Here is a 20,039-nt window from a genome sequence, read left to right on the forward strand (position 1 = left end):
CAAACCCAGTCAAATCAACATTCAACACACTCTGAACAAATTAGAAAAAGAGATTTTTTGAATCAGGATAAATAAAAGAGATGAAAAAGAAATGAAAGAGAAGAAATGATCGCCCACATGTTGAGAAATGGCATGGTTATTTAGCACCGTGATGAGGCGTTTCCTGTCACTCTTTTTATCTCTCTCTCTCTCTATCATTAATACACTTATGTATGTATGCCTATATATTTTTTTACTCCCCTGACAGATGCAACAGCACCAACAGCATCAGCAACAACATCAGCTTCTTCCGGTTACATCCTAAATTTTCATTATTATTTGATATATATTTTTATCTTTTTTCTTGGAATATTTTCTTTTTTTTTTTTGATGGGTTATTGATGCCCAGCGGATGTTGGGAAATTTATTTTATTTTATTTTTTTACCTATCTATTATTTGATGAAAAGGTTTTCCTTTTTTCTTTTTAAATTAACAGTTGGCCCTTGAAGTTTTTTTCTTTTTTTTTTTTTTTGTTGGAAAACATCAATCAACCTGTTCAATCTTGATGATTATTATTATTATTTTTTTTTTACATAAAAAATACTGTAATAATATTTATTGTTAATTTAATTTAAAAAAAAAACAGACAAAATTATAGATTGTTTTTTTTTCATCTTTTTTATTTAACATTTCGTTGTTTAAACACACGCACACACACATACACATACGCAGTGCAATAACTATTTTAAATACTGCACTTTTATTTTTTTGTTAAATTATTTTTCCTTTTTTTTTCTTTTTTTTTATCACAAGGCATTGACTCAATTATCGTCTTTGACACTAATAAAATAATTTATTATTAATTGTGTCTACTCCCCCGCGAAAAATCTCAATATCACAAGATTTATTATTTTTTTTTTTATTCATTTTAATAATAATAATAATAATAATTAACATAATCAATTTAACTAAAGAAAAAACAAAAAAAAAAACTACCTGGATAATTAAATGAGGAAAAATAAGTTAAATTATTATGAATAACAAAACAAGAAAATAGAAAAAAAAAAAAAAATTTGTGACGATAATTTTTCGATACACATAAAATTAAAAAAAAAAAAAAAAAACATAATAATAATTTGTGTATCAGTTTGATTTTTATTATTAATTTAGAAAAAGAATAAATATTAAATCAAAAATATCCCCACTTGCCAAGAATGGCATCTTTAATTGCACTAACATATTGTGCTGGTACCCAGTAAATCCAGTATTGTGATGCCTCAGTTGGACCCAATTGAATTGCCTTTAAAAAATTCATAAAAAATTAATGAAAATTATAAAAATAAAACAACAAGCTATGATTAATAAATAAAAATTAGTACCATCATATGATATTGTGGTTTTTCAGCAATTGGCTCACTGATGACACCCTTGATAGAAGTCATTGAAACTTTTTCTGTTCGTTCTTTTGTACCAATCCAAAGTTGATCCTGTTCAAGTTTAAATGTAAGTCTAACTTTACCACCTCGTTTATTTAACATTCCAGATAATGGATACTCTGGCAATGGATCCTGTTGAAAAATAAATCATTTAGTTTTTTCAGTTGGTTAAATAAATAATAAAATAAATTTCAACTTACATTTGCTGATAAAATACCAGGCATAGCATCATCTGGTACACCTTTGTCTAATATTTTTTTGTGTATTTGTTGTTTTGATAATTCTTCTTTAGTTGTAGAAGCAGCATCATCTTGTAAATCTTGTTGTGATGGTACTGATATTGCTAATATATCATCTAGCTTTGATCCAACAATCATGATTTTTGAATTATTAACAACACCAATATTTTTTAATATTTGTTCATCTCTTGCAAGACCTTTTATCATAACTTTTTGCATTGATTTTGGTACTGATATTATATTTTCCAAATGATCTTTCAATTCACCAACAGTACTGTCTATTGGAAAATTAATATCTAATTTTGTTTTTGAATATACTATTTTTAAATTTACACATTTTTTTTTTAATTCTTCATTTGATGTTGTTTCTAATATTGGTGATGATGATGATGATGATGATGATGTTGTTGTTTTTGAATTTTCCAATTTATTATTGTCATTATCTTTATTATCTTTTTTATCAACAGACTGGTCATTAATATCATCATTGTTTTTTGTTGTTGTTGTTGCCATGTTGTTAACCTCACCAGAATTTTCACAATTACTTTTATTTTCGTCAGTTATTGTTTCTGAAATTAATCATCAAATTATTATTAGCTAAATATGTAAATTTTTAATTGTCAACACGTATCTTTATTGTCATGCTTGGATTTTTATTAAAATATCTTTCTTTAAACAATATGGATAATTATTATATTTATAATTTATAAATCTAATGTTGATTATTAAGTATATTTCAAGATAATTAATAAAGCTGTTGTTGTTATTTATTTTATTAATAATTCTTGATACCTATTTTTAATAATAAATTAAAAAAAAAAAAACGTGCACACTTACTGAACTCCATGATGATGATGATAATTATGATTATTATTATTATACAGTGTGTGTGAGTATGTTTTCATTCGTCCCAACGAGAGAGAAAAAAAAAAAAAAGAATTACGATGCAGAGCGCGCTGCATATATTTTTATAGATAAAAAAAGAAAATTAAAATGAGACAGAAACAAAGAGATATATTTTTAGTAAACAATAAAATTATATTTATTTGATTATTTTTTTAATAATTTCTGTTTTTTACATGTTTAAATATGATTATTTACACAAGACTAATTACATGACTATTTAAATTTTTTTAAACAATATAGCTAATATAAAATAATAATAAATAAACATTTTTTTTTAAAATAATAATTCAAATAAACCCGCTTATTTTGAGTTGAAGGCCATATTTGTAAGTTTTGCCAACTTGACTGTTTTTTTTTTTTTTTTTTTCGTTTTGTTTTTATTATTATTTTTGGCTTTACCCACGTGTGCAACCATCACTGCATACTATTATGGTATCATTGTTGATAACGTTGATAACAATAAAGTGCAATAAAGAATATATTTTTTCAATAAGATGAGAAATACATTTACAGCCATTTTTCAAATTAAATTGAGTAGACAGATGAATTGAATTTAATCCTGAAAAATAATTAATCAAATAGCTATGCTAAAATTAATCTGAAATATATATGATAGGTATTTTTATATCTGTTATTTATTTATTATAGGATATTGACACACACACATTTATAATATATAAATACAGAAAATAGTTAAAAAAAAAAAAAAATAATATAGAAATATAATGATGATAATAAGACAATAATATTTAGACAATCATTTCAAGTTCTCTTGCATAATCAATGGCAAGTGTAACAAGATCAGCAGATGGTATTGGTTCTTCAGTTTTTTTCTCTTGTGATATACCAAAATAAAAACATCCATCATCAGCAATAGTCCAATTTTTTTTCTTGGCAAATTCAAGTGTATCTTTTTGTGATGTTAAATTAAGCATTCTTGATGCATCTTTAATAGTCACTTTATCATATGAACTTTCCATACATGCACCAATTTCATCACGTACTGTATTTAATAATATATCAATAAAAAATGTATATGATGCTGCTGGTACATTACCCTTTGCCAAAAAAATTTTATTATATGAACCCTCCATAAGACATTGTTCAAGACCAAGTGGATGTCTTATATAAATATTTGATTGTATTGTATCAGCTGGTAATAATTCAAGTTCAGTATGAAATTCAGCAACTCTATTTTGTGATAATAAACAAAGTAAATTTAATCCCAATAATTGATATTTAAATGTTGACTCTGGCAATGAATTTTTGTAATCAAAATAATAACACTTTAATTGTGCCATGTATCTTTCAAATGATGGAATATCCTCAGCAGCAATACTCCATTGTGCTCCAATTTCCAATATGTCACCTATCAAAGTAAACAATTTAATTTAACCATCAGGTATATTTACACATTATATTTTAATTAAATATACATACGAGCAATTAATAATTCTTTTTCTGATGCTGGATTTGATGATGTTGGTAAAAACATAATTGATGTTAAACGCACCTGTAATAAATAAGAAATAATTACATTTTAATAATTAAATTTTCAAATGATGACAATCAAATTTTGACACACAAATACACAGAGATTTTAAGGTTATGTTTTAAATTGTTTAAACAGAAATATAATTGTATTTATAATTTTTTACCTTTAATTTATTGAGTAATTCACCACATTTACTCAAATTACAAGCTGGTTTACCCCATTCTTTTTTTAATTCTTGATACCAAGAAACAATTTCATTAAGCGCTGACATTATTGATGCTGATTACAAGTTTACAACTTTGAATTCAATAAATAATAAATATAATAATTTTTATGTCAAGTTTTCAAGTAGCTGTGTTGATTTATTTGTTGAATTTTCATGAAACTGCCATCTTGTTTTTAGAAAATATTAAAATAATATATTAAAAATAGTAAATTTCTAGTAGAAAATTAGTTTAAATAAAATTAATTTATATTATAAAATTAAAATTAATTTATAATAAATTTAATTAAGCTATATTAATTTGTTTTTTTTTTTTTTCATTTTAATTTTGTAATTCCCGCTACGAATGGTCGTGTAAACTCGCGAGACAACACAAGGAGCCACGAAATTGAATTTTTTTTTTTTTTTTTTTTCTCCGTCATCTTGAATTCTTGATTGCCGGCCTTCAACTTCCTCTTTCCGTGACACGATATACAATATTACAATGGCGACCGGAGTAAGTTTTATTAAATTCACCTGATAAAATATTGTGAATCAGTCGATTAATTGATAACTCAACATAATTAAATTAACTATTACAATATTATTTATTAAATTGTATGATGATTTTTTATAGACTCTTTACACATACCCAGAGAACTTCAGAGCCTACAAGGCCTTGGTTGCTGCTCAATTCTCCGGCAGCCAGGTTAAAATTGCTGAAAATTTTGTCTTTGGTGAAACCAACAAAACTGAAGCATTTTTGAAAAAATTTCCTCTTGGAAAAGTAAGTAATCGAGATTCGTAATTTTTATTTAATTTCATTACTCGTTTCCTTTTTTTTTTTTTTTTTTTTTTTTTTTGTGGTTATAAATACAACAGTTGTAATTTATTCCTGACATATGTTGAAATAATTTCATTTAATTTTTCAAATACAATTTGATATTTTTTTATTTTTAATCATCAATAATCTAATTATGTGTATTTTTTTATTGTTATTTTTAGGTACCAGTTTTTGAGACCAAGGATGGCAAATGTATCACTGAGAGCAATGCCATTGCATACTATGGTGAGTTTAATAATATAATTTAAAATATAAAAACCTCTTACAAAGGCGAGATTGAATGTTAAATATGTTCAATAACGTGACCAAAATGAGGTAGATAAATATATGACATAAGGCAGAACTCTGTGAATTAATTAATATTCATGGAAAGATTTGACTTTTGCCAACAAAATCCCTCATCATCATCATCATCATATTTCCTTGCATTTATTTATTTATTTATTTATTTATAATATCTATTAAATTTTTCAGTTTCAAATGAACAAATGAGAGGTAAAAATGACCTTGAAAAAGCTGAGATTATCCAATGGCTTGGTTTTGCTGATTCAGAAATTTTACCAGCAAGTTGTGCCTGGGTATTTCCACTTCTTGGAATAATGCCATACAACAAAAAGGTAAAAATATTATATTATACATATATTTATTAAAATGATTCTCTTACAAAGGCGACATTAAATATAACAAATTTTTTGTCGTAACAAATAGAGAAAAATTAAAATAATAATGACAACAGGCAGAACTTGATAAATGAAAAAAAATGTTTATTGAAAGATTTGACTGATGCCAACATAGTTACTAATAATAATAATAATTGATTTTGATTAATAACATTTTTTTTTTATTTTTAATAATTTTTAGACTATTGAAAATGCCAAGGAAGACATCACAAGAGCCTTGACATACTTGAACAATTATCTTCTTCCAAAAACTTATTTGGTTGGTGAACGTATAACTCTTGCTGATATTTGTGTTGCAATGACACTTCTTCATCTTTATCAGCATGTACTTGAGCCAAAAGCACGTGAATCATATGGAAATGTTAATAGATGGTTTCAAACAATTATTAATCAACCACAAACAGTTAATGTTATTGGTGAATTTAAATTAGCTGATAAAGCACTTGAATATGATCCAAAAAAATTCAATCAAGATAAACCTAAAAAAGAAAAACCAGCACCAAAAGAAAATAAAAAAGCTCCAAAAGTTGTTGAAGTTGCTGATGAAGCTGATGATGTTGAAACAGCAGCACCACCATCAAAAGATCCATGGGAAGCATTACCAAAAGGAAAATTTGATATGGATGATTTTAAACGTAATTATTCAAATAATGATGTTGATGTATCTATTCCATATTTCTGGCAAAAATTTGATCCAGAAAATTATAGTATTTGGTATTGTGAATACAAATATAATGATGAATTAACTAAAACATTTATGTCATGTAATTTAATGGGTGGTATGTATCAACGTATTGAAAAAATGAGAAAAGGTGCATTTGCCAGTATGTGTCTGTGGGGTGGTGACAATGACAGCACAATCAGTGGTGTTTGGGTATGGCGTGGACATGATCTTGCTTTCACTGTAAGTTGATTATTCATCATTAATTAAAATTTATTATTAATATATTTTCCATTTACTATTTACTAATGCTATTTCAATTTCAATCCAACAGTTGAGTCCAGATTGGCAAATTGACTACGAGACATACAGCTGGAAAAAACTTGAACCCAAGGATGCTGAAACAAAAGCTCTTGTTGAGCAATACTTTAGCTGGGTTGGAACTGACAAAGATGGCAGAAAATTCACTGAAGGAAAGATCTTCAAGTAAAAATATTAAATAAAATATATAATTTAACAGATTCAGTCTGATTTTTACCAATACGACAACAAACAACAACAACATCCTTATTCAAATAAAATAAATAAAAAAAAATAATACTACATGGCTTTGTTTAAATAATTTAAAAACACCTTTCGTTTTTTTTTGTAAACAATTTTTTGATACTTAATTTATTAATGTTAACAAAATAATAACAATTAAAATCCTTTGGACTCTAGCCATTGACGTACTTTTGTAACATAATCACCACGAAAATGTATTACTCCATGTGGTTCAAGAATTTGAGATCCAATTTTATCACCAGTTATTTTTTCAAGATGTTCACGTAATTCTGCCTCAAGTGCAACAATATCACCTTGAATTTTACGAACTGTTGTTAGTCTTCTCAATCCACGATCACGTCTTTTTAAATAAACAGCAAGTTGATGATTCTTTGATCGTTCAATAAAATAAGCATTGTTTCTCGACTCAGCTATAATAAAAATTAAAAAATTAAATATTTATTTAATCACCAGCTTATTGTTTGATCAATAATTAGACTAGATTGTAATTACGATTTTGTGCTCTCCAGCCAGATGGTAAACCATCAAATGCATTTTTAGGTGGTTCTGGTATATATTTTGATTTCATACATCTCTCAACGTATGACCAACTTTTTGGATCTTTTATAACTTCAAAATCTGTGTAATCAATATTTTCCTGGACCATTGGTGAATTCTCAAAACGTGCCCATCTTTTAACAACCTTAAAAAATAAGCCAATAACAACAATTAAATTTAACTCCAAAAAATCCATCAATAAATAAAAAAAAACGTGTCATTTCTATTATAACAAAAAAAAAAAAAAAATAACCTAAAAATAATAACAACTCTTTTTTTGTCAACTTTAATAAATCAAAATTTATTATTTAATTAACATCCCCCTCATGTTGTCAATCAAAATATAGGTATAAACTTGTAATTTACAACAACAACAAGAAAAAAAATGAAAAAACAAAAAATAAATAAATAAATAATTAAACAATATATAAATACCTCAAATAAAAATAAAAACTTACTTGATTAATACCAAATTGGCTAATGTCATTATCAATAAATTTACAAGAATTATAATTTTTAGTTGAAAGCACAAAACGTCCAATATTTCGTAGGGCAGCCATTTTGATTAATGTAGTAAAAGTGTGTAAAATGTAGCTAAGCAATAATACGGCATATAAGGGTCGTGACAATATCCGCCATTGGTTATACAAACGGGCGCGTCACAATTACATTAAGCACATTAAGTATATCTCTCTAAACAGTTGTTGAATATTATTTTTTTTATATATCCTAAATTATAAAATATATAATCATCATCATCATCATCATCATTGTGACGTGAACATTTAAATACCTCAACAATTATATTTTCATCATCATCATCATCATCAACAAGTACATAATAATAATAATAATAATATTCACCCTCCCCCAATATTCATTCATTCGCCTACCCCCTTCTTTTTTATTCCTAAACAACCCCCAATACTCCCCCTCAATCATTACGTCTCCCTTCCAATTAAATACCAACAAATTTCATCCCTTATTAATTCCTGGAAATTCATTCATTTTTTTTAATTTTTTTTCCTCTCCTCATATAAATCGTGAATAAAGTTTTCATTTTCTCTCTTTTTTTTTCTGTCTCTCTCTCTATGATTCTCTCTCGTTACATGGGAAAAGTGCCGCGTTGCGTTCACACTGGTGTTGAGTTCCGTGTGTTCATTTCTCTCTTTGGGCCCTTGACAATATAATTTTTGTCTTTTGCCATTTTGCAATTGAATAATTTTTATTTATTTATAAATATATATATTGACAATACGTGTGTGTGTTTAATTATTTGTGTGTGCAAATATATATTGTTTAAAAAAAAAATATATAATATATTGTTGTAGCTATATTTTTTGTTGCAATTTTGCTTTTTTTTTTTTTTTTTTCATTGGTTGGACAAAAGGGGGTTGATTTCTACGAATTATAAAAAAAAGTTGCAAAATAAAAAAAAAAACTCACAAATACATGGACAATGTCTTGTGTGTTGTCTCACATGTTTTGTGTATGTGCACATTGGGGCTTTTGATTGTGTTGAAAATTCTTTGCTAGATTTTGTGATGGAGAAGAGACATACAACTTTTTTCATATAACTACGTGAATTTTCGTGAGATGGTGCTAGTGTAGATAAAAAGAGAGAAAAATTTAATAAAAAAGTAAAAAAAAAAAAAAAAAAAAAACTTTAGGACAATCTGAGAGTACACCCTACAACGGGACTCTCTGTTGAATTTACTGGCAAAAAAAAAAAAAAAAAAAAATTATATTTTTTATTTATTTTTTTTTTAAGTTTTGGGGTGTTTTTTTTTTTTTTTTTTTTGTTTTACATATTGTTTATTAGTTATTGGTTGGTTTATTTATTTATTTTTTATTTATTTTTTTTAATATCTTGATTATCAAGCCAACAACCGAAAGTATTTTCGGCCTCATTGGTAAGTTTTATTTTATTTTAATTTTCTATTTTTAATTATTATAGATTTTATTTATTTTTTTTTTAGGTTGGGATGATGCATGACGCCCAACAATGCAACAAATACTTTGGCGACTAGTCTGTTTTTTTTTGCTAAATAATTTTCTATAATTTTCTTTTTAACAATTAATTCATTCCTCTTCTCAACTTATCCTTTTATTTTACTACTATCTCCTACATTATTTTCTTTCTTAATTTAATTGCTATATATATACCTACATATATTTTTTTTTTCTGCAAGCTTGCAAGCTCCAAAAAAAAAAAAAATCTAGAATTTGTATGTGTGTGTGTGTGTGTGTTGTCACTTGTCTAGTTGCTAGATGACATTGTTGCATATATTTGGAGTGGATATTTTGATAAATCATTTAGCTTTGAAACATTGAAAATAAAAAATATTAAAATAAGCAATAATAGTGCTTTAGTAGTAAATGTATTGTTGGTATACACGAGTACACGAGTACACGAGTACATGAACATGATGGAGGTATATGTACTCACAAGTCATTGTGTGTGATTAAATTATACTATGTTTTATATCGTCCAGGGGATAGTAGATTAAACATATAGGTATATATATTTCATTTCATTTCAAATGGCGCTTCAACCATTGCGGATCGTCAGCGAGGCACAACAATACCCGTGTGTGAGAATGCACGACTTTTGTCACGTAACTTTTACAGTTTTTTTTTTTTTCTTCTTTTTTACTCAATTTATATTCTTGCCCATATTGTTGAATAATTTTTCTTATACATAGCTTTGATTTTGTGTTGATAAAAAATACATTTTATCTATTTAAAAAAATAAAAAAATAAAAAAAAGTTCAGAGTCGCATCCTGCTACCCTACTATTTCAGATCCGGTCACTCAATTTTTATTTTCTCTCCTTGTTTTAATGCTAGTTGTGTTGTGTACGTGTATGCCTGACTTAAGGCATGTTTCTCTACTCTTGTTGAGTTGTTTAAATAAAATATCATCATCGTCATTATTATTATTATTATTATTATCCTCACTGCTGGAAATAATAGACTCGATTTATTTTTGTTAATATAATAAACAATTTATTTGTTTGTTTGTTTGTGGTAATTTTTTTCATATTATATCTAAATAGAGTTGTTATTATTATGAATTATCTTGATAAGGAATTATTTGTGTTGATGGTGTTGGTACATACAAACCCAAACCAACTTGATGCAAGGACAACTGGGGTGGACATTTTCAACTTGTTGCATGATGCAACTGACCTGTCCTAATAATGCAAACTTGAATTAAATATATAATATTTTATATATAGATATTTTTTTTTTTTTTTTTTTTCAAGTAGTATAGTTTGTGTTGTCTCTGTCATTTGGGTGTTGCTGTCATTATTGTTATGGTTTTTATTTTCAAGTGATAAACGATATTATATTTGTTAATGTTTGACTATTTTAATACTTTTACTACTTGAAAATATAGCTAATAGCTAATGATTAAAAAAATTAATAATAATAATAAATTAAATATGATTTAATAATATAAAAATGATTTTAATATGTCAAACAGTGGAAAAATGTGGTTTCAGGAAGCCCAATGTGGGTTGAAGTGAGATGGCATCCAGGGAAAAGAGACCACCCTTAGCACCAAAAACAAAACAAAAAATAAACAATGATAATACTAGTTTATCAGCAACAGCAACAGCAGCAACAGCAATATCAACAACTACAACAACAACAGCAGCAGCAGCAGAAGCAACACCAACATCAACAACAACAACAACAACAACACCAGCTACAACGACAACAACACCAACAACATCAAAAAAAGGAAAATCATTACCACGTTATATTTTAGAACCAGTTGCATCAAGTAGTAAAATATCATTAAAACTAGAAACACGTAAAAAAGTAATTGGTAAAACAAAAAAAAATTTACGTGGTAATAAAAATAATAGTAATAATATAATTAAAGTTAAAAATACTAAAAACGTTCCTGTTAAAAATATCAAAAGACTTGCTAGTGCTAGTGGTGGTAGTGGTGGTAAAGTTGTTAATAAAAAAATTAATAAAACAACATTAACTAAAACAAAACGTATAACAAAAAAACAAAAACTAATTATTGAACAACAACAACAACAACAAGTGCCTTCGGATATTGATAATAATAAAACAAATCCAAAGACATCTTTAAAATTAAAACTAACATTATCACCAGATTCAATAATTTCTAAAAAATCAACAACAACAACAAAAATTGGTAATAATAATAGAAAATTAATTGATAATAATATTGTTGATATTAAGTACCTGAAAAAACAAAGAGGAATTAAAAATACAGTTGATTCAACAATTGATCAAGTATTAGCAATGGTTAGCGATACTGAAAATTCTGATTTAACAATTGATATGGATAATAATAAACCTGAAGGTAAAATAACAAGATCTAAAAAAATATTAATTGATGATAATAAAACAATATTGAGTGAAGTTGAAATTAAAAAAGAACTTATTGAAGCTGAAGAAAATGATGATGGCATTGATTATCAACAACAAGAAATTAAATTACGTACAAGTCAACGTCGTTTGAGAAATAATAAATTACGTCAACTTGATTCTTCAACAATTGTTGATGTTGAATTGAATAAAAAAAATAAACGTATCAATTTAGATGATACAATTGTCGATAATGTTAATTCAAATCATGGTGATGATGATGTTGACGATGCTGGTGATAATAATTATTTAGTTGATGGAGGAAATTTTGAGTTTAATGAAAGATTAGGGAGTAACAGTAGTGAAATTAAAAATCAAGATGATGACGATGTGAAAATTGAATTAAAAGAAAATGAAAAAATTATTGAAATTGAAAATAACAACAACATCAACAACAACAACAGTGGTGTTATTGATGGTGGTCCAAATTTACGTTCAAAAGCAAAATCAAAAAGTACAGATTTGCAATTAAAATTAAATGATGGTTTAATAACAATTGATAATGATAAAAATAAATTAAATAATTATGAACAATTAAAAAAAGAGGCTTCATCATCATCATCATCGTCATCATCAAAAGTATCTAATGACAATGTTGATGATAATATTGATGATAAAGATGATAACGATAATGATAAAGATGATAATGATGATGATGATGGTAAACAACAAGTTAATAAAAGACGTTCTAGTTTAAATATTGATGTTAAAAAAACAATTGGATCATTATATGGTAATGAAAAAAATGAAGGAACAAATGAAAAATCACAAATTGATAAAATGATTGAAAATATAAAATTAACAATAGCCGAAACAATTAAAACTAATTCACCTTTTTTAGTTAAAAATTATGATTTAAATAAAACTGATGATAGTAATATTATTTTACCATTGAGTTGTAGTGGTAGTGGTAGCGGTAATAGCAGCAGTAGTAGTAGTAGTAGTAGCAACAGTAATAGTGGTAGTAACAAAAATAGTAGTAATAGCAATATTGATACACAAAAGTCTATTATTAATAATAATAACAATGATGATGATGATGATGTTATTGTTGATGAGGATGATGATGATGAAGATGAAGATGAAGAAGATGATGATAAAAATATAACAAATGTATCATCAATTGAAAGTACATCAAATTGTTCTGGTGAAAATTCCGTGCCAAAAGTTGCGGATACTGCCAAAGAAATTGAAAAACTAGTCATGGGTGACTGTCAGACAACAAATTTAAATGATAAAAAAAATGATGATAATGATGATGATAATATAAATAGTATCGATTATTATTGTGAGTCTATTACAAAAAGTGATGTTAAAAAAACAACTGGAGTTTTATTGGATATTGCTGATGATTTTGTTTCAAATAAAAATAATGAATTGTCTGATGATACTGAGTTGCAATTAAATTGTAATGATAAAGTTGATAACAAAAATATTACACCAGAATTATTATCAAGCAAAACATCTGAAAATATTGATGGTGATGATGATAATGAAACACTTGAAAGTATATCAGCTGAAATTGAAAAACTTGTTGCTGATACAGAGCCAGTTGTTGTTGTTTCACCAGAAACATCAAAAGTTGATGATGATAAACAAGATGAAAATCAAGATATTATAAAGACTGCTGAAGAGGAAGAAATAATTGAATCATCAGAAATTATAAAAGAATCTAATGAAAAAATTTTAGTAAATGAAAAAGAACAAGAAGAAAATAATAGTAAAATTGATTCTTGTTTGATTTCACATAGTGAAATGTCAAATGAATTATCAACACAAGAAGATGAAAAAATTGAAGATATTAAAAATGAAGAACAACAAGAAAAACAACAACAAGAAGAAGAACAAGAAGTATCAGTTAAAATTGAAAGATCAAAATCAAGATTATCCGATGGAACAAAAGTTATCGAAGAAACAAGACGTGTACTGAGAACACGTGAAACAAGACAAAAAAAAACACGTAGTACTGAGCCAATTGAAGTAAAAAATGATAGTCAAGATGATGATAAAATTGATAAATCAATAATTAATGATGATGATACAACAACAACAACAAAATTAGATGTTATTAAAACACCAGAGACACTTGTTGATGTTAAAATTGAAATACCAGATACAGATATTGAACCACAGATACGTACAAGAAGAGGTAGAGATGTTAAAAGACGTCGTGATGATACAACACCACCATCATCATCATCATCATCAACAACAAATGTACAATCAATTATTCGTGCTAAAAGAAATCGTCGTGATACACGTAAAAGTGAACAAAATAAAGAAGAAACATTGCTTGACAATGAAGTTGCTGAAATAAATGAAAATAAAGATAAAAATATATTTATAAATAATGAAGATGAAGATGATGATGACGATGATGATAGAGATGATGATGACAATGATAAATATACAACAAAAAAACGTCTTAAAGGTACTGAAAGTCTTGGTATATTAACAAAGAATAATGATGATAAAGAAAATAGCTCAAAAAATAATCGTAGTAAATCAGAAAATGATATATCATGTGTATTGTCAAAAACAAATAATGATGTATCAAAAACAAATGATGAAAAATTACAAAGATGCCAATCAAATGATGTTGTTGTTAATGATAATAATAATACAAAATTAGATAATGATTTTAGTGATGATAAAAATATAGAAAATAATAATAAAAGTCCAAATGAAATAATAAATAATAATAAAGATTCAGATGGTGCATCAACATCTGGTGAATCATCAATAAATATACGTGATATTACTGAAACACCTGAAGAAAAAGAAAAAAAAGAAAAAGTATTACGTATGCTTGGTCTTGAATCATTAGAAAGAGCTGCTGAAAGATTAAATTCACAAAAAATTAAAAGAGAACAATATACTGGTACATTAAAAACTGTCATAAGAGTACAAAAAGAACGTGATCGAGATAAGAAACGATCACGTTCACCATTAAAAATGGTATTGAAACAAGGACGTACTGATGGAGAAGGTGATTCACCAGAATTTTATACTATACAAAAAGAGGTAAATTACTAAATTAAAAATCATCATCAAATATTTAGCTAAATTTTGTATCAATTAATTAATTAATTAATTTATTTTCGATTATTTTCTATAGCTTGGAAGCAGCAGCACCAGCAGTAGTAATACTTTGGTTAGCGGTGACAATACTTCTGTTGCAAATAGAAAATTTTCTACGAATCACAGACAATCTTGTGGTAATTTAAATAGTCTTTTTAAAATTAATTTCAAGATAAATATCAATAATAATAATAATAATATTAAACAAAACTATTTTATAGATGAAGACAATGAAGAAGAAAAACCAAAGGAAAGACAATCATTAATAATACCAGAAAAATCATCATCATTTTCAATTCATCCTGGACGTCTTTGTGCTGATGTCTGTTGTTATTGTTTTGGTAAATTTGGTTCACTTGATACACCAATGCATTTGGCACAACAAAAATCAGATGAAAGAAGAAAAAAAATTCTTGATATTGAACGTCATTTAACTAAGGATTCTTGTTTATGTGATGCTTGTTATCGTCATATTGATAGAAGGGTAATTTTCATATTTTTTATTTCTCTTTCTCTTTATTTATCATTTTAATTTTTTAAATATATTTATAGGCAAATATGAGTCCAACAAATATAGGAGCTAAAATACCAAGACAACATCGTCAATTAATGATGACAAAATGTTGTGTTAAAGATTGTAAAATAACTGGTAGAAATTTAATAAAACGTAGATGGTTAATGAAAATAAAATCATGCTTACAAAAATCTTACTCACTCGAGGTAAGTTTTCTATTTTTAATTTCCATAATTGAAATATCAATGTAAAAAATGAATGTATAATGAATGTATATATATTTTTTTTTTTTTTAAAACAATAGATAACATTTGATTGGGATCCACATCAACATACATCAATGATATTTTGTCCTCATCATTACGATGCAATAGCAAGATTTTTTTTCTGTTTTTTGTGTAAATGTCGATTAAATCGAAACACAATATCAATATTATATCCAAATGAAATTGCTGAATTAAATCAGTCACTGCCACAATTGACACTAACTGGTGGTCCAGTACTTTGTAAAACTTGTCGTCAATATACAACTCTAATTGTCAAATTTAAAGACAATATGGAAACAATGAATCCAAATAGTCGTTCATTTTTTATAAATCATCGTAAACAATTATTACAACAAAATGATATTGTCATTAATGATAATAATAATGATGAAGATGAAAGTACAACATTACAAAATTCACTAATTAAAGAAAAACGTAGTAATAAAAAAGTCAAATTGAATACTAAATCAGCTACATCAAAATCACCAGAAATATCACCACTACCACCACCATTGCCAATGATTGATGATAAATCAACAGCAGCAGCAGCAGTATCACCAACAGTAACACCTAAAAAAATTGATGAATTAATTAATAAAGATGAATCAACAAAAGAAACATCATCATCAAATGAAACAGATAAAATAAATAAACAACAACAACAACATCACGTGTTAGATCTTGAAAGTACTGTTGAAAAATTAAAAAAACGTAAAGCATTAGATCAACATTTATATTCAACTGAATCACCAATATTTGACAACAATTGTAGTAATGACATTCTTGAAATATTGGCAATGGATAAAGAAGTGACACTAACAAGACTGCCAAAGAAACCAAGATTAAATAATAATAGTAATGATAATGATAATTTAAATATAAATAATAATAATAATAGTAGTAATAATAATAATAATAATAATAATAATAATAATAACAATGATATAACACCAGTTGTTCAAAGATTAGGTGCAAATCCATCAATATCTGTACGTACATTATTTCCGGGTGAAGAAGAAATGGGTTTACATGCTAATATTGAATTTAATAATATACGTGAAGTAACACCACATGGATGGGAAAAATGTGCAACAGTTATACAATATGATCATGATACAAAATTATTATGGCAAGAATTACAAAGACCATATGGTAATCAAAGTTCATTTTTACGTCATTTAATATTACTTGAAAAGTATTATCGTGCTGGTGATCTTTTATTAGCACCAAATGCATCAAGAAATGCTATTAATTATTCAACATCAGTACAAAATCGTTTAATATCATATGAGGGTCCAGAAAAAATTGATGAACCAATTGTTGAACCAATACCAACTGATTATAGTACAACTAATCCAAGAAGATTAAGTGGTGGTTATTGGATTGAACGTGATAGATATTCAATGCCAAGTACTAGTTCATTTATGTCAACAAGTGGTGGTAGTTGTGCTACATCAACACCATCAATCAAGTCATCAATATTAACACAACAACAACAACAACAACAACAACAAAATAATGCTGCTAAATTATCAGCAACATCACGTATATTAAAAATGTCACCTGGTGTATCAATTATTAAAAAACCACCACTAAATTTACAAAGAATAACATTATCTGGTTTATCTGCAACAACACTAACACCAACAACATCAACAGCAGCATCAGCAGCAAATGGTGGTAGTTCAAAACGTAAAGAAGCATTTCCAACTAAAGTAACTAATACATTTGGTGGTAAAGTATTTCAATTAAGTGAACCAGCATTTAAAAGATTACAAACATTAAAAAAACAAAAAATGCTTAATGAAAAAATAGAATCAATAATAACGACAACAACATCAGCTGAAACAACAACAACAGCAACAGCAGCAACAACAACAACAGTAGTTTCAACTGGTACAACTACAAGTACAACGACAACAACAACAGGTGTCAATAAAAATACTTTGCAATATCAAAAAGCACATCTTATTGCACAAACACAGTTTCAAAAACATTTACAAATGCAACAAGAAATGCTTGGTCAACAAAGACGTGGTGATTTTGAACCATTAATATGTGATGTTAGAACATTGATCAATGAAAATACAACACCAACTCAAAATTTAATAAATAATTTAAATTTACCAAAATCAATACAAGTTACAGCAAAACCATCGTCAAATCCAATTCCAATATTGCCAAAAATGCCTAAATCATTGACTGTTATTCCACAAAGTGTGCCACGAACAGTTGAAAAAAATTGACATAAATTTTTTATTATTGATTGAGAGAAAATAAAAAAAAATATTATAATATTTTTTACAAATTGTTTAAATAATAATTAAATTTTTTAAAATAATGTGATTTTATATTAACTAAGCGTATATTTATTACGCATTATAAAAATCGCTATTTAAATTATTGATAACAAAAAAAAAACGTTGCATGAATTTGATAAATCATTTAGCTCATCATTGTGACAATATCAAATGATTAAAAATTAAAAAAATATATATATAAATAAAGTGCCTAAACATCGTGAAAATTAAAATTTAAAAACAAAAAAATCATAATAAGTTACATAATTTAAAAATTATAAAATGAAGATGAGCGTGGAACGTCGATTGTGTAATTTAAAAAAAAAGTTATTAAATAGTTTATTAGATTATTATATATTTACAAATAAATAATCGCTTCGGATGATGGGAAAAATTTTTTAATAAAACATCAAATGCCTTACTTAATTTGCACTTTTTTTTCATTTTTCATTTTTCTTTCAAATATACATTAGTTTATTAGTGACTTGATGATAAACTTTTGTTTTTCTTTTTCTTTTTTTTTTTTTTATATGAAAAATATTATAAAGGAAAATTAGTGGGATTTTAAAAATAATTTTAAATTCAATTACCTATATATATATATTCATCAAATGAAAAACATCTTTTTTTTTTTTTCTTTGAATTTATTCAAGTGTAAATATCGTTTAAAAAAAAAAAAAAAACAATAATAAAATATGACAAATTAATTTAGGAAAATTAAAATCTAATATACATTATTTATTACATTTATTTTATAATTTCATTGTGTATATAAATTCAATAATTTTAGTAACTATAAAACAACACAAGTAACAATAATTTTGTCTTTTTTTTATATATATAATAATGAAAAATTGTGAATTTCTTGGACGAAGAGTTTATTGATCATCATCATGGAGTTGGACCATGAGAGCATTGGCTTGATTGGTTATTATAAATAAATGCACAGAAAAAATAAAAAAATAAAAGTGAGAGAGAAAGATAATAAAAAAAAAAAAAAAAAAAAGTATACTGATAAAATGGCTGTCTGGCAAGTGATAGTGTGTGAGAATGTACATAATAGTTTATTAAAATTCAAAAAAAAGAAAAAAAAAAAATGATTATGATAAAAATCCAATAAAAGTTGATGGTGTGATTTTTTGAAAAAATAAATAATAATTTAATTTGTTAATAAATTATTTTGAAAAATACATGCTGCATCGTTTATAATGATGATAAATTTAAAAAAAATGAAATCATAAAATCTAGAGCTGAGCTCACAATAAAATGAATAAAGACAATGGAAATTTACAGGGAAAGATTATTGATTTTTCATTTGGAAATTATTGGTTAAAAAATAAATAAATAAAAACTGTTAAAAAATGGAAGTATATATATGATATTTATCACAGTTAGTTAATGAATGAATGAATGATAATTAAATGCGTACTCAAAACTGGTTCACAATACTTATAAAATAATAAAAATGCTCTATTTTTATTAAATTAAGGATATTTTTGATATAATATCTATGTATTTATGTTGAATTATGAATTATGAATTATTATGATATTTCAAAGGGTATTTCATTAACTCAAAATTGATAAATAAATAAATAATTGTTATTATAAAATAATAATATCATCATGATATAAAAAAAATGAATAAATGATAAATTTAAGTTTTAAGAATTCTATTTTTCTGGTGACAGAGGATTTGAAAAAATATTTTCTAGATAAATATAATAAATAAATGAATAAATAAATAATAATTGTAAATATGAGGTCGAAGGTTATTGATATTTATTTTGATTTAAAAAAAAAAAATTAAAAACAATTTTTCCAAGTATATCTTTATAAAATTTATATTGGAAATTAAAAAAAAAAATTATTATCATTATGTTAATAATAAATCATGTAATTTATTTAATTTAAGGTAAA

At 25.7% G+C, this 20,039-nt stretch overlaps 5 protein-coding genes across 6 annotated transcripts; 2 read left to right on the plus strand and 3 right to left on the minus strand.

Moving 5' to 3' along the window:
• Positions 1 to 639: 639 nt before the first annotated feature.
• Positions 640 to 2,584, minus strand: LOC122860611 (ubiquitin domain-containing protein UBFD1-like). Its single transcript, XM_044164504.1, has 4 exons — positions 2,493 to 2,584; positions 1,617 to 2,224; positions 1,360 to 1,548; positions 640 to 1,280 (listed from the first exon to the last, which is right to left on the minus strand). The coding sequence occupies exons 1-4, from the start codon at positions 2,500 to 2,502 to the stop codon at positions 1,170 to 1,172; spliced, it is 918 nt and encodes a 305-aa protein (XP_044020439.1). The 5' UTR covers positions 2,503 to 2,584; the 3' UTR covers positions 640 to 1,169.
• A 594-nt stretch (positions 2,585 to 3,178) lies between these two features.
• On the minus strand, positions 3,179 to 4,388 carry LOC122860613 (26S proteasome non-ATPase regulatory subunit 8). The gene is made up of 3 exons (XM_044164506.1): positions 4,220 to 4,388; positions 4,002 to 4,074; positions 3,179 to 3,930 (listed from the first exon to the last, which is right to left on the minus strand). The coding sequence occupies exons 1-3, from the start codon at positions 4,325 to 4,327 to the stop codon at positions 3,311 to 3,313; spliced, it is 801 nt and encodes a 266-aa protein (XP_044020441.1). The 5' UTR covers positions 4,328 to 4,388; the 3' UTR covers positions 3,179 to 3,310.
• A 295-nt stretch (positions 4,389 to 4,683) lies between these two features.
• Positions 4,684 to 7,748, plus strand: LOC122860612 (elongation factor 1-gamma). The gene is made up of 6 exons (XM_044164505.1): positions 4,684 to 4,775; positions 4,896 to 5,045; positions 5,264 to 5,327; positions 5,577 to 5,719; positions 5,964 to 6,686; positions 6,778 to 7,748. The coding sequence occupies exons 1-6, from the start codon at positions 4,764 to 4,766 to the stop codon at positions 6,931 to 6,933; spliced, it is 1,248 nt and encodes a 415-aa protein (XP_044020440.1). The 5' UTR covers positions 4,684 to 4,763; the 3' UTR covers positions 6,934 to 7,748.
• Positions 7,143 to 8,816, minus strand: LOC122860614 (probable 39S ribosomal protein L49, mitochondrial). The gene is made up of 3 exons (XM_044164507.1): positions 8,003 to 8,816; positions 7,500 to 7,689; positions 7,143 to 7,417 (listed from the first exon to the last, which is right to left on the minus strand). Exons 1-3 carry the CDS (start codon positions 8,102 to 8,104, stop codon positions 7,143 to 7,145), a joined length of 567 nt encoding a protein of 188 aa, XP_044020442.1. The 5' UTR covers positions 8,105 to 8,816.
• Positions 8,817 to 8,924: 108 nt separating this feature from the next.
• LOC122860616 (MATH and LRR domain-containing protein PFE0570w) lies at positions 8,925 to 19,268 on the plus strand. 2 transcript variants are annotated; one of them, XM_044164508.1, is made up of 6 exons: positions 8,925 to 9,457; positions 11,053 to 14,983; positions 15,078 to 15,177; positions 15,262 to 15,524; positions 15,593 to 15,760; positions 15,859 to 19,268. In XM_044164508.1, exons 2-6 carry the CDS (start codon positions 11,078 to 11,080, stop codon positions 18,064 to 18,066), a joined length of 6,645 nt encoding a protein of 2,214 aa, XP_044020443.1. In that variant the 5' UTR covers positions 8,925 to 9,457; positions 11,053 to 11,077; the 3' UTR covers positions 18,067 to 19,268. The 2 variants fall into 2 exon arrangements, with proteins under 2 accessions (XP_044020443.1, XP_044020444.1); XM_044164509.1 differs by having other exon boundaries at positions 9,326 to 9,457; positions 11,034 to 14,983.
• The last annotated feature ends 771 nt before the right edge of the window (positions 19,269 to 20,039 follow it).

The sequence above is a fragment of the Aphidius gifuensis genome, linkage group LG1 (assembly GCF_014905175.1).
Source record: "Aphidius gifuensis isolate YNYX2018 linkage group LG1, ASM1490517v1, whole genome shotgun sequence".
Taxonomy (NCBI): Eukaryota; Metazoa; Arthropoda; class Insecta; order Hymenoptera; family Braconidae; genus Aphidius; species Aphidius gifuensis.